This window comes from Enhydra lutris, unplaced genomic scaffold (genome assembly GCF_002288905.1).
Source record: "Enhydra lutris kenyoni isolate GAN:26980312 unplaced genomic scaffold, ASM228890v2 scaffoldscaffold16, whole genome shotgun sequence".
Taxonomy (NCBI): Eukaryota; Metazoa; Chordata; class Mammalia; order Carnivora; family Mustelidae; genus Enhydra; species Enhydra lutris.
Genome location: NW_019154100.1, coordinates 33,822,742 through 33,835,790, shown reverse-complemented (window position 1 = coordinate 33,835,790; position 13,049 = coordinate 33,822,742). Strand labels below are relative to the sequence as shown.

The window sequence follows — 13,049 nt, the reverse complement described above, 5'->3', positions numbered from 1 at the left end:
AAAACTGTTTTAAACTCCAAGCAACTAAGGTATAAGCAAAGCCCTGGAAAACTATATTCAGGTAAATTGATTATTACTTCAAAGTATTACCATCTTCAGCTGTTTAAAACAAACATCTCCTTGGGATTCTTGGGTGAATTACTCATTGTTTCTGTACTTAAAAAATTTTTGAACTGTACAGTGAACCCCTAACTTCATTACTACTGAATGTTAAATTGCATGGGACTTTTCTCTCCGAAGGCCCAAACAAAAGAATTCCTGGGCCCAGTCATAATAATGACTATGAATGCAGTCTTCTAAAATAAAAGAAATGGTAATACTGTAATTAGCGGTAGAGCTTTGCAACCTTCAATTTAATAAAATGTAACCCAAATAAAATCTTGGGTACTTGGAATCATAGAGCATATTGCCTTTCCACCCTGGCTTCTTTCATTTAGCAATATGCATGTCTTTTCACGACTTTGGATAGCTCATTTTTTTATACTGCTGAGTAATATTTCATTGTACGGATATACCACAATTTGTTTACCCATTCACCTCTTGAAGGACATCATGGTTGCTTCTAGTCTTCGGTGATTCTATAAACATTTGTTTGCAGGTTTTGCATGCATGTAAGATTTTAACTCAAGTGGGTAAATACCCAGGAGTGTGATTGGCGGATTGTATTGTAAGGCTACGTTTAATTTTATAAAAAATTGCCAATTTTAGGGACGCCTGGGTGGCTCAGTTGGTTAAGCAGCTGCCTTCGGCTCAGGTCATGATCCCAGCGTCCTGAGATCGAGTCCCACATCGGGCTCCTTGCTCGGCAGAGAGCCTGCTTCTCCCTCTGCCTCTGCCTGCCATTCTGTCTGCCTGTGCTCGCTCTCTCTCCCTCTCTCTCTCTGACAAATAAATAAAATCTTTAAAAAAAGAAAATTGCCAATTTTATCAGGTTTTTGGATTTCAACCATTGTAGTAGGTATGTAGAAGATTGTCCTTGTTACTTTAATATACAGTGGCCTAATGGAATATTACATTTACCAGCTTTACATGTGGTTATTTGCTGTCTGTATATATTCTTTGGGTAAGGTATTTGTTCAGATCTTTTGCCCATTTTTAAAAATTTTTCTATTTTATTTATTTTTTTTTAAAAGATTTTTATTTATTTATTTATTTGACAGACAGAGACCACAAGTAGGCAGAGAGGCAGGCAGAGAGAGAGGAAGGGAAGCAGGATCCCCGCCAAGCGGGGAGCCCGATGTGGGGCTCGATCCCAGGACCCTGGGACAACGACCTGAGCCAAAAGCAGAGGCCTCAACCCACTGAACCACCCAGGCGCCCCCTTTTGCCCATTTTTAAATTGGGCTATTTTCTGATTTCTGAGTTTTAAGGATTCTTGGTATATTTTGCATACCAGACCTTTATCAGATATGAGCTTTGCAAAGATTTTCTCACAGTTTCTTCCTTGTCTTTTAATTTTCTTAATAGCGTCTTTTACAGAACTGAGGTTTTTAATTTTAAGAATGTCCAATTTACTAATTTTTTTTCATGGGTCATGCTTCTGATTTTATATCTAAAAACTCATTATCAAATAAGGTCATCTAGGTTTTCTCCTTATGTTATCTTTTAGAAGTTTTATAGTTGGTGTTTTAAATTTAGGTCTAAGACCCATTTTGAGTTAATTTTTTTTGGAAAGGTGTAAGGTCTAGGTCTAGGTTCATCTTTTGTGGATGGATATCCAAGTCTTCCAGCCCATTTCTTGGAAAGACTGTCATTTCTCCATTTAATTACCTTTGCTCCTTTGTCAAAAATTTAGTTGCCTGTAGTTGTGTGGATCTGTTTCTGGGCTTTCTGTTTTAGTGCATTGTTTAATTTGTCTATTATTTTTCCAATACTGTGTTGTCTTGATTACTGCAGTTTTGGGGAAGTCTTAAAGTCAGCTAGTATCCAGCTTTTTTAGAGTTTTCTTTTTGTCTTTGATTTTGAGCAGTTTTTACCATGATATGCCTAAGTGTGGTCAAGTTTTTGTTTGTTTTTTAATTTATCCCTTCTTGGGGATTTGTAATATTTTATGAATTAGTGTTTGATTTCTTCTACAAATGTTGGGAACTTCTCAGATACAATCTCTTTAAATATAGCTTTTATTTCATTCCTTCATCCCATCCTGAGATATACAGTAAAATATATTAGATCTTTACACTATATGTTCTGTATCTATTATGTTCTTTCATATATTTTTCATTTCTGTCATTTTATACTTTTTTCTAAATGTTTTCTTCTACCTTCCAATTTATCACTTCTTTGTTTGATTCTGTTCAATTTGTTTTTTAAATCCATCTCTGACTTCTTAATAGTGATTATTGTAATATTTAGTTACACATTTCACTTTCTATTATGGCTTCCAATATTCTCCGGGAATTTTCAGTATTATCTGTTATTTCTTTGCACATATCAAAGGGATAGTCTATGTCTGATGATGCCAAACATGTTTCTGAGTAGTTTTCAAGAAAAGAGCTGTTTTTGCATTTTTATTTATTTATTTTTTTAAAAGATTTTATTTATTTATTTGACAGAGAGAAATCACAAGTAAGCAGAGAGGCAGGCAGAGAGAGAGGAGGAAGCAGGCTCCCTGCTGAGCAGAAAGCCCAATGTGGGGCTCGAACCCAGGACCTGGGATCATGACCCGAGCCGAAGGCAGCGGCTCAACCCACTGAGCCACCCAGGCGCCCCTGTTTTTGCATTTTTAAAGTGTTGTTTAAAAAAATAGAAGAAGAATATACAACAGAGACTGTATATGGCCCACAGAGTATAACACATTTACTATCTGACTTTTTACATAAAATATCTATGGACCCATGAAGTAGATTCTTTATGGATCTGTTTCTATTGTCATAGTGATGATGTCTTATCTCCTCTATCTGGTTAGTTTTGATGTGGTATTGGATATTGTACATGAATAATTACAGAGTTAATTTGGGACTATGTTGATATTAACTTCTTCCAGAGAAGATTGAAAGTTGCTTCTGGTAGGCAAATAAAGGCACTAGCAACCTTGAATCATCACATGCAGTGAGAGAATGAGCTAATTCAAAGGAGGGCTTTAGTCTGTCTGAAGGCTGTTTAATTTCTCGTTCTCCCTGGCTCATACAACAGCCCAAACCAAAGCTTGGGACTTAGCTGAGATCACATTCTTGGTGTGTCCTGAGTACTGAGTCCATTGAAATCTCTCAACTGCCTCTATTAGACTGCTTCTGTGGGAATTGGCAGATACTTCTGGGATAAAAGCAACTTAAAATATCATGCTCATCACTGTATGTTTTCATCTCTTCTCTGGTTTTAACTTCCTAATTCTTTTTTGCTTTGTTAGTAATCTGTGGATTTCATACAGGTTTTGAAATATTTTTTCCCTAGCTTTTCTAGTTCTTAATGATAAGGTTGGTTCAAATTATTTTGACTATCATTATTGGAAATAAATGCAACTCTTATATTTACTTATGAACAGTGAAGTGTTTGTTTTTTACTTTTTTTTCATGTTTGCTTTTTTAATATTTTTATTTCAGATAGCTTCATTATTTCCCATGTATGTTGTGGGATACATTGAGCCAAACAAATTTCAGAAGATCATTTATATGAACATGGTAACATTTTTAATATTCAAATGTCAAATATTAAAATAAGATTTCAGGATTTGTAAAACATTACTGACTATTTTATGGGGTACCTCTTTGCAAGTAGTATTTAATTAATATACATGGTATTGATATTATCCAGAAGGATAGATTACATTATTATATATCTATACCTATCATATTCAGATCTATAACATTCAGATGTTTTATGTTCTGGTGAAACTTTTTAAAATGTTAATGTTTTATTTATTATTGTCACTACACTTGAAATTGCTTTTTCTCCCCAAGACCTGAGACTTTTGGCACTTTGCATTAATATGACACTGTAAATTTTGTTTTTGCACTTTTTAAAATCTCAGTTTCTAAACACATACATATATTTTAGATAAGAAAATAAAACAAAGCTTTGTTAGTGATGGAAATCCTCAAGTAGTCCAACAAAAATAATATCAGAAAATTAATACTCATGACTAAGTCTTTCTTAGTATATCATTCCATTATTGAATCAATAGAAGCACTAGGGCTTTTTTTCTGTTTTCTTTATATCAAGTATCAGAGAAATAAGATTAAATTCTATATATAATTTATGGTATTGAAAAACTTAGAACCTATCCATGTATTGAAATTCTATTATCATTTGGCTGGACTCTATCTGTTTGTTAATCTTATTTATGCATATGAAGTTTGTATTAGAAATGACTATGCCTGTAGACAAAGTATGCATTATGCTATATATCTAATAACAATAAAACAGATATTTCCTTTCTTCAATTGGCAGGTTTCAGTTCTCCTTTGTTTTGTATTGATGTTTGGAAATCCAATGTATTTATCTTCTTATTATTCTTCATCTTTGTTAATGACATTGGTAAGTGTTTGCTAAGCTCATGAAGATTTTTTTTTAACTGTCATATAGTAGGTTTACTCATGTAATGTAAGTTTAGGAGAATAAATAGTACCTTTCCTTGATTATTATTTACTCACATGAAAAACTTTTTCCCAAATAATGCTTTTTCTCTCTCTCATTCTTGAAAAATGAATACAATATTAAGTTTATCTCTTTAAAGTAATGTCCAGGTAAGTATTTTTTTAAAATCTTAAGGTAAAAAGACTTACTTTAAAACTATGCCATAATTTATAATAAAAATTAGTTATTTCCTTCTACATCACTTCAGTACACTATATAGTTACTGCAATGACGTTTACCATTTCCCAAAACATTTTTGGAACTCCTCTGAAATGCTTTCACAGACTATGGCACATCCTTTTGAATATCTTCATTGGCGGCAAATCTTCATCTTTCAAGGGTGGATTTAATTTTGGAAATGACCAAAACCTTGTGAACAAGGTAGGTGATTAGATCTTGGGTAATCTAGATCTTGATCAGAATATGGTGTGACAGTAACTAGACTGATTTTCTTGACCATAACTAAATTATCTCTGAAGGCAGTTTGGAAAAAGGAGTTTCAAACTGTTTTGAGCAATGGCAACGTGATTAGAATTATATATATATATATATATATACACACATATATATATATATAGTCTAACAATACTTTATATATAGTCTATAAAGTAACTCATGTGGCTTACTTCCATGGGATAACACTCATTTGAATATGTATTTGGAATGGTGGTTCAGTAAAATTGTTTCATTGCTTTATAGTCACACTTCTAATATTCATGAAACAGAACATGGAGTGTTTTCCTCCACTAGAATGTTTCTGACATATTCTCTTTCCACAATGATCAGAAATTATATGAACCACAGTAATACCAAAATACGGCACTTTTTCAAATATGGTGCATTGACTGACTCTTGAGATCATCCCTATATTTTAACAATTTGCTCCCCAAGCCTTTTTTTTCTTTGGCCTCATCCCAAGTAATCCCTCCTTTTTCTTTTTCCTCAAAAACATTTTCAACATTTTATCAAGCTTTGTTATCCGTACAAAGTAGAGAACTTGGAATCATCTACCTCTTTTTATGAAAACACTTTATTTTGAAATGTAGCACACATCTAGGAAACTACATGAAACAAGATTTGTATACTTAGTACTATTACTAATAACTACTGATAAATCAACTGTTATTTGACAAACGTGCCACCAAGCTGTATGAAATAAGAGAGAAAGACAAATACTGTCTTTCCATTTGTGTCTTTAGTTTCTTTCAGTGATGTTTTGTAGTTTAGTGTATTAAGTCTTTCACACCTTTAGCTAAGTTTATTCTTAATATTTTATTCTTTTTCAAGCTATTGTAAGTGGGAGTGTTTTTTTAATTTCCTTTTCAGAGTGTTGTTAGTGTGTAGAAATGCAACATATTTTTGTATGTTGATTTTGTATCCTGCTACTTTTTAAAAGTTAATTCTAACAGTGTGTGTGTATGATATTTAGTGTTTTCTTCATAGAAGATCACATCATCTGCAGAGAGAGAGAATTTTACATCTTCCTTTACAATTTTTATGCCTTTTATTTCTTTTTCTTGCTTTATTGCTATAGCTAGGACTTCCAGTACTATACTGAATAAAAATCATTAAAGTTGGCATCCTTGCCTTTTTCCTCATCTTAGAGTAAAAGCTTACAGTTTTTCACCATGTAGTATGATGTTAGCTGTGGGATTTTCAAATATGACTCTTGTTATGTTAAGGTAATTTCCTTCTATTCCTAGTTTGTTGAGAGTTTTTATCGTGATAGGATGTTGAATTTCATCAGATGTTTTCCTGCATCTATTGAGATGATCTTGTGATTTTAATCCCTCATTTTGGGGGCACCTGGGTGGCTCAGTGGGTTAAAGCCTCTGCCTTCGGCTCAGGGACCTGGGATCGAGCCCGCATCGGGCTCTCTGCTCAGCAGGGAGCCTGCTTTTCTTCCTCTCTCTCTCTGCCTGCCTCTCTGGCTACTTGTGATCTCTGTCTGTCAAATAAATATACAAAATCTTAAAAAAAAAAAAATCCCTCATTCTGGTATTGTAGCGTGTTAGGTTAATTGATTTGCATATGTTGAACCATCCTACTTGCAAGATAAATCTCACTTAATCATGGTGTATGATCCTTTTAATGTGTGCTGTTAAATCTGGTTTGCTTGTATTTTGTTAAGAATTTTTGCATTTATGTTCACCAGGGGTATTAGTCTGTAGGTTAATTTTTTTGTAGTGTCCTTGTCTGGCTTTGGTATCAGGGTCATGCTGGCCTCATGAAACGTGTTTGGAAATGTTCTCTCCTACTAAGTTTTTTGGAACAGTTCAAGAAGGGTTGACATTAATTTTTCCTTAAATGTCTGGTAGAGTTCACAAGCAAAGCCGTCTGGTCTTGGTCTTCTCTTTGTTGGGAATTTTTTGTTTTCTTTTTGTTTTTATTCAATCACCTTACTAGTTATAGGTGCTCAGAGTTTCTGTTTCTTTATGATTCTGTCTTGGTAGATTGTATACTTCTAGGAATGTATCTCTTCTATGTAATCCAATTTGTTAGCATCTAGTAGTCTTTTATAATCTATTTTGTTTGGGTTTAGTTATTTCAGATGGGAGAGTATGTGTAATTCTTGTTATATCAACTTGATCAGAAGCAGAAATTCCATCTTGATTGATTTTAATAATTTATTTTGGGGATAAAATATTACATTTATAAGAATAAGAAATATACAAAAAGCTATATTCAGAAAATGTCACTCCCTCCCATTTCTTCTTACCCCATTTTCTCCACCTCTCTTTTCACCTTGGTTTTACCTTTCTTGTAAGATATCTCATGGTTTTCTGGTTTGCCCATTTAGTTGTTTTTTTTTTCTTTTTTGCACTAATAAACATTACATATTTTTAAAATTATATCTCCTCTTATTTACATGAAAAGTAGCATACTATATTGCTGCACTTTGGTTTATCAGCCTGTTGGTTTATCAGCACTTTGGTTTATCAGCCTGTTGTGGATATGTAACAATCTATCCTGGATATCATTCTATATAATTTCACAGAGCTCTTCTTCATTCCTTTTATAGTTTCATAGTACTGCACTGTGGATGTTCCATAGATAATTCAACTACTCTTCGATGTTTGGGCATGTAGGTTGTGCCTACATTTTGTATTTACAGTGTTACAGTGTATAATCTGGTACATTTATATTTTCCTGTTGTTGGAAGTTCAGGAATCCTGGCTCACCTTGAACTAACTAGATGATGCAAAATTCCACTCAAAATCTATATAATACACAGGCCTAAGATTTCAGTTTCTTATAGGAAGTTTTTTTTTTTTCCTTCCCAAACTTGAGAATAAACAACTACTGTATCACCTTGTAGCAATGGTAGGAGGAGTACTCCTACTAATTGAGTGTCTGTCAGTTTGGGCTGCTGTAGTAAAAATATTACAGACTGGATAACTTACACAGAAATTTATTTTTCATATTTTTCATGGAAGTCCATGATCAGGGTGCCAGTCATTTTGGTTCTTGGTGAGGGCCCTTTTCTTGATTTGCAGACAGATACCTTCACCATATCCTTACATAGTGGAGAGACATCTCTCCCATATTTCTTCTTATAATAGCACTAGTCCCCTTCATGAGGGCTCCACCCACATGGTCTAATTACCTCCCAAAGGTTTCCCCTTCCCATATGTCACATTGAGGATTAGAGTTTCAACACATATGTTTGGTGTAGAACATAAACATTTAGTTGATAGCACCTCAGATGGACTGAGGGTATAGTTTTTGAGGGCCCCAGCTTATGCCTGTCTTAAGTCCACATTCTTACCTTCCATAGTCCCAAGCCCTTTTCTACTTTTGGTGCAAGTCCATAGTGAAAACTTTATTCTGCTGTCCTCCTTTAAGACTACCCTATATTCTCTCCTAATTGTTTCAGTTTTTTAAAGTCGTCTGCTTTTCTCTGGCACCTGGAAAATTCGTTTTCTTTCTTACACGTTCACTTAGGCATATTTTAAGCATTTTAAAATATTTTATTTAGGAATTCAGAGAGGAAAGGTTTTTATGTTAACTTAGACCACTAATTTTGCATGGACACACCTCCCACATACCATCTATACCCTGAGAGGATTGGCTTGCACAGGACATCTCAAGTAACTCAGTGAGGAATTAACTTGACCCTAAAAGCAACTTTTTGGCACACAAAGCATTTAGCTCTCACTACAAGGAAATTTTCCAGGTCCAAATTTTGAAAAATCAACAATTAAGAAGGAGAATGGGTGGTGATAGCCAAGATGGAAGTGGGTCACTGTATACTTTTTGAAATGTATCATTCATATAAAATGTCAATTTTATTTAATTGTTTCATTTTATATCATGTGCATTTTAGGTGATAATTCTAAAGAGAAATAAAATTCAAAGATTGGGAGTGTCTGAACTCAACTTTTGGGTAAGAGTCAATAGTTTCAACCATTTCTTCAACTCTATTTCTATAGACTGAATATAGACAATATAACTTAAAAATTGAATGACTTATGGTCAATACCTTCTCACATAGGGAGAGAAATAGCTCATAGCAACATCTACAAGTCATTATCAAGAAATGAGTTCATTTATTTCAGCACTATGCTCACACCTCTCTTTACTTTCATCTTGCTATACCCTTACTACCTTGCTTTATAAATTTTGAGTTTCTCTCTTTAGATTTACTAACCTTCTCTTCAAAATAACTCAGTCTGTAGTCCTGAACCTACTTTCCCTTTTCTTTTTCCTCTGCATCTGTCATCTGTCTGTTCTTCTGCTTCCTACTTTAGACTATTATTTTTGTCCTTATACTATTTTCCCTACAGTTTCCCAGTCCCTTCTTATCTCAACTCAGCTACTACCTAATCTCTTTGACTTCTTCCTAAATATGCAAATGGATGGCCCATGTTACCTCTATATTTGTGTGTCTTGTTCCCAAATAAAATAAGTATATTATCAGGTAGGCATTGCAATTACTAATTCTTGTAATATTGGACAGATGACATTCCTTTTTTTCTCTTGGCCTTTAATGTAGATGTATATGTATTAAAAAATAAAACCTATATTAAAAATTTATGTGATTACATATGATATATTAATAAGGTAAAACTGGAGAAGTTATGGTAAGATCAGGTAGATTCCTAATCAGAATGCAAAAGAACAAAATGGACAGTTGCCAGTTACTGCTGGAGGCTTTCTCCCATCCCTAATGATGAAAATGTAGGGATATTTGTGTAGTTGAGTTATTAGATGATTTTTACTTCAGAAAAATTAATGATTTTAAAAGATTAAACCAGGAAATCAATGGAACATTCAAAGATCTCATTTAATAACTGAACTCAAAAGAAAATAAAAATTTCCATTACAAACTATTGAAAAATGACAACAAATAGAACAGTGTACAAAGACATTTAGGGAATTATGTCAAAGCTGTACTAAGAAGAAAATTTATTGTCTTAAGTATTTACAGTTTAGACTGGAAAGAGTAAAAAACTTATGCTTTCAACTCAAGAATTTCATAGGAACAAAAATCTAAGGAGAAAAAAGTTGAGATATAATTAATGTTCAGCTTACCTTTATATTTTGAAGTCAATATAATTGATATTGTCAGTCTTTTGCAAAAGGAAGAAACAAGGGGCACCTAAGTGGCTAAGTGGGTTGAGCCTCCGCCTTCGGCTTGGGTCATGGTCCCAGGGTCCTGGGATCGAGCCCTGCATCGGGCTCTCTGCTCAGCGGGGAGCCTGCTTCCCCCTCGCTCTCTCTGCCTGCCTCTCTGCCTACTTGTGATCCCTCTCTCTGTCAAATAAATAAATAAAATCTTAAAAAAAAAAAAAAAACAAATCACGTCAGTCATCTAGACAATACAAAGGATATTGTGGATTTTTATGCCTTTTTTTTTTCATAAAAGACAGAAAGGTAAAGCAAAGAAGTTTTGTGAACTGACACTTTTTTTTGCAACCTCCTCCCCCAAATCTTTGTTAGTCCCAAGTAATTCTTTCATGCCTGTGGAATAAAAATTATACTGTGTATCTTACTCTGTATGGTATTTAGAAACCAAAGATCTGAATGCTGAGTATCCTCATTGCTACCGCTCTGTCCTTGCTGATAGATAGACAGATAGATGCATATACACACATACATCTAAATATTCATATCATTGAAATTCCACAAGGAGAGGTAAAAGAGAGTGGGACTAAAAACATCTTGAATAAGTAAAGGCTGAAGACTTTCCAAATTTGATAAAAGACCTAAATCTACAGAGTCAAGAAACTCAGTGAATCCTAAGTAGGATAAACCCAACAAAATCCACGCAAAGGCACATCATAATTAAATTTCTGAAAATTAAAGACGAATCTTAAATTTAGGCAGAGAGAAACAATGTGTTACCTATCAGGCAAAACAGATTTGGATTACGGTAACCTCATCTGAAACTATGGAGCCAGAAGGAGATGGCATAATGTTTGTCAAATGCTGAAAGAATTGTCATCCACAAATTACACATCCAGTGAAAGTGTCTTTTAGGAGTGTAGGGGAAATAAAAGATATTCTCAGATGAAAGAAAACTAAGAAAATTTGTTCTGTTACAGCTTTATGTATTATTTGCCCATGACCTATCTTGTATTGAAAAAGTAAATTTAAATCTTTAGGTATTAGTGTGTTTCTATTTCTCCTTGTATGTCTAGTAACTTCTGCTTTATAAAGACTGTTTTTCAGTGGATAAATGTTCCTACACATTCTCTTCATGAAGTGTCTTTTAATGTCAAGATATGTTTTAAATCTAATGCTTATTGGTGTGAATTTAGTGATGACAGGATTATAAACTATGATCCTTATTTGCTTTGGTCGCTCTTGTCTTTGTCACCTCTTTGAATCTGTTTCTGTACCTCTTTGTACAGCACAGGGAGGGTCTTGCTTTGTGAGAATTTAAAGATTTTTATTAATGTCATAAATGTTACATATATTTTTATTGTATTTACTATTTCTCTCCATATTTCATTCCATGGTACTCTTTAATTTTTAACTTTCTTTATATAATCAGGAAAGTTATTTCCTCAGTTATTGCATGCTTGAAACTAGTTTTCTATAATCTTTATACGTGAATGATTGTTGTGTTAGATATAAAGTTCCTGGTTTCTACTTTCTCGAGTGTCTTGAAAATGCTTCTACACCGTTGATGTGCTTTTATGTTTTTTTAATCATATATGATGCAGACCAAATTCTCTTGCCCTTCTAAGTTATGTGGACTTTGTGACTAGAAGTGTTAAGGAATTTTTCATTTTTAAATTTTACTAGGCAATACCTTGAGGTAGTTTACCATACTGATCAATTTCGTCAGTACATGGTGGGTCCTTTCCAAATGTAAATTCAGGTCTTTTATGTCTAAGAAGTTTTCTTGGATTGTAGCTGTTCTTTTTCAGGTACTCTTATTGTAAGTACATTGCCTGTCCTCTGTTTCTGCCACTGTCTCTGATTCTTTTACTACCTTCTTTAATCTCATTTTTATTCCCTGGGGTTTCTGTCCTCAGTGCTCTTTTTGAATTTTTATTTGAATCTCTTCTCCTTTATTACCTTGAGATTGTCTTCATTTTTCAATGGTTTTCTCCTCTTCTTTTTTTTTTTTTAAAGATTTTATTTATTTATTTGACAGACAGAGATCACAACTAGGCAGAGAGGCAGGCAGAGAGAGAGGAGGAAGCAGGCTCCCTGCTGAGCAGAGAGCCCCATGTGGGGCTCGATCCCAGGACCCTGGGATCATGACCTGAGCTGAAAGCAGAGGCTTTAACCCACTGAGCCACACAGGTGCCCCGTTTTCTCCTCTTCTTCCATTTATTTTCTATATTTAGTTAAGTATTCTCAATTTTGGGGGGGGGTGTCCATTTCTGTCCTTAGTTTTCAAATTTTTTGTTCTTTTTTTTTTTAACCTCTCTGAATGCTTATTTGAGCTTAGGTAACTCAACATTTAATTCTGCATTATAGATTTTTTTTTGCTTTGTGAGATTTTAATTTATTGGAGCAAAGATCATAAACTGATACGCTTGACTCATTTTTTTTAACTTCTTATAGAAGCTATATTATAGCTATTGTAGACCTCTTTCACCTTATTATTTTGTGGTTAGAGCAGATGTTTTCTAATCTAGGTGCAGCCTTTTTTGTTAATGTAACAAAATGTGGTTTTTATCAATTAACAATAACTTCCTTCATTCATCTTTTAGTGACAGTAGTGATTGTTTTTTGTTTGATCCTCATTTATTTTTCTGGATAATTAATTCTCCCTTCTTGCGTATTTCCTTTTCCACACACTATCCTGGAGGGTTTCTCTCTTTTTCTTTCCCCTTCCTCTCTTTCCAGAACTTGAAGTAGGTTAATTTTTTTGTAGTGTCCTTGTATTTTTATACTGAACACTTGAAGTCCCTGCTCTATAGCCCATTCTCCAGTCTTCTCACACATAAAGTGGACTTTCTTTTTCTAAAGTTATTTCAGCTCAGTTTGGGACCCCTCATTTCCCTCTTTCCTCT

At 33.9% G+C, this 13,049-nt stretch overlaps 1 protein-coding gene across 1 annotated transcript in view; it reads left to right on the top strand.

Moving 5' to 3' along the window:
- The window catches only part of LOC111147366 (probable C-mannosyltransferase DPY19L2), an 85,329-nt gene that overhangs the window by 34,856 nt on the left and 37,424 nt on the right, over positions 1-13,049 (top strand). The window contains exons 10-12 of the mRNA XM_022503370.1: positions 3,540-3,617; positions 4,387-4,473; positions 8,900-8,959. Coding sequence (XP_022359078.1) covers positions 3,540-3,617; positions 4,387-4,473; positions 8,900-8,959 — 225 coding nt within the window. The remainder of the gene's footprint in view (positions 1-3,539; positions 3,618-4,386; positions 4,474-8,899; positions 8,960-13,049) is intronic.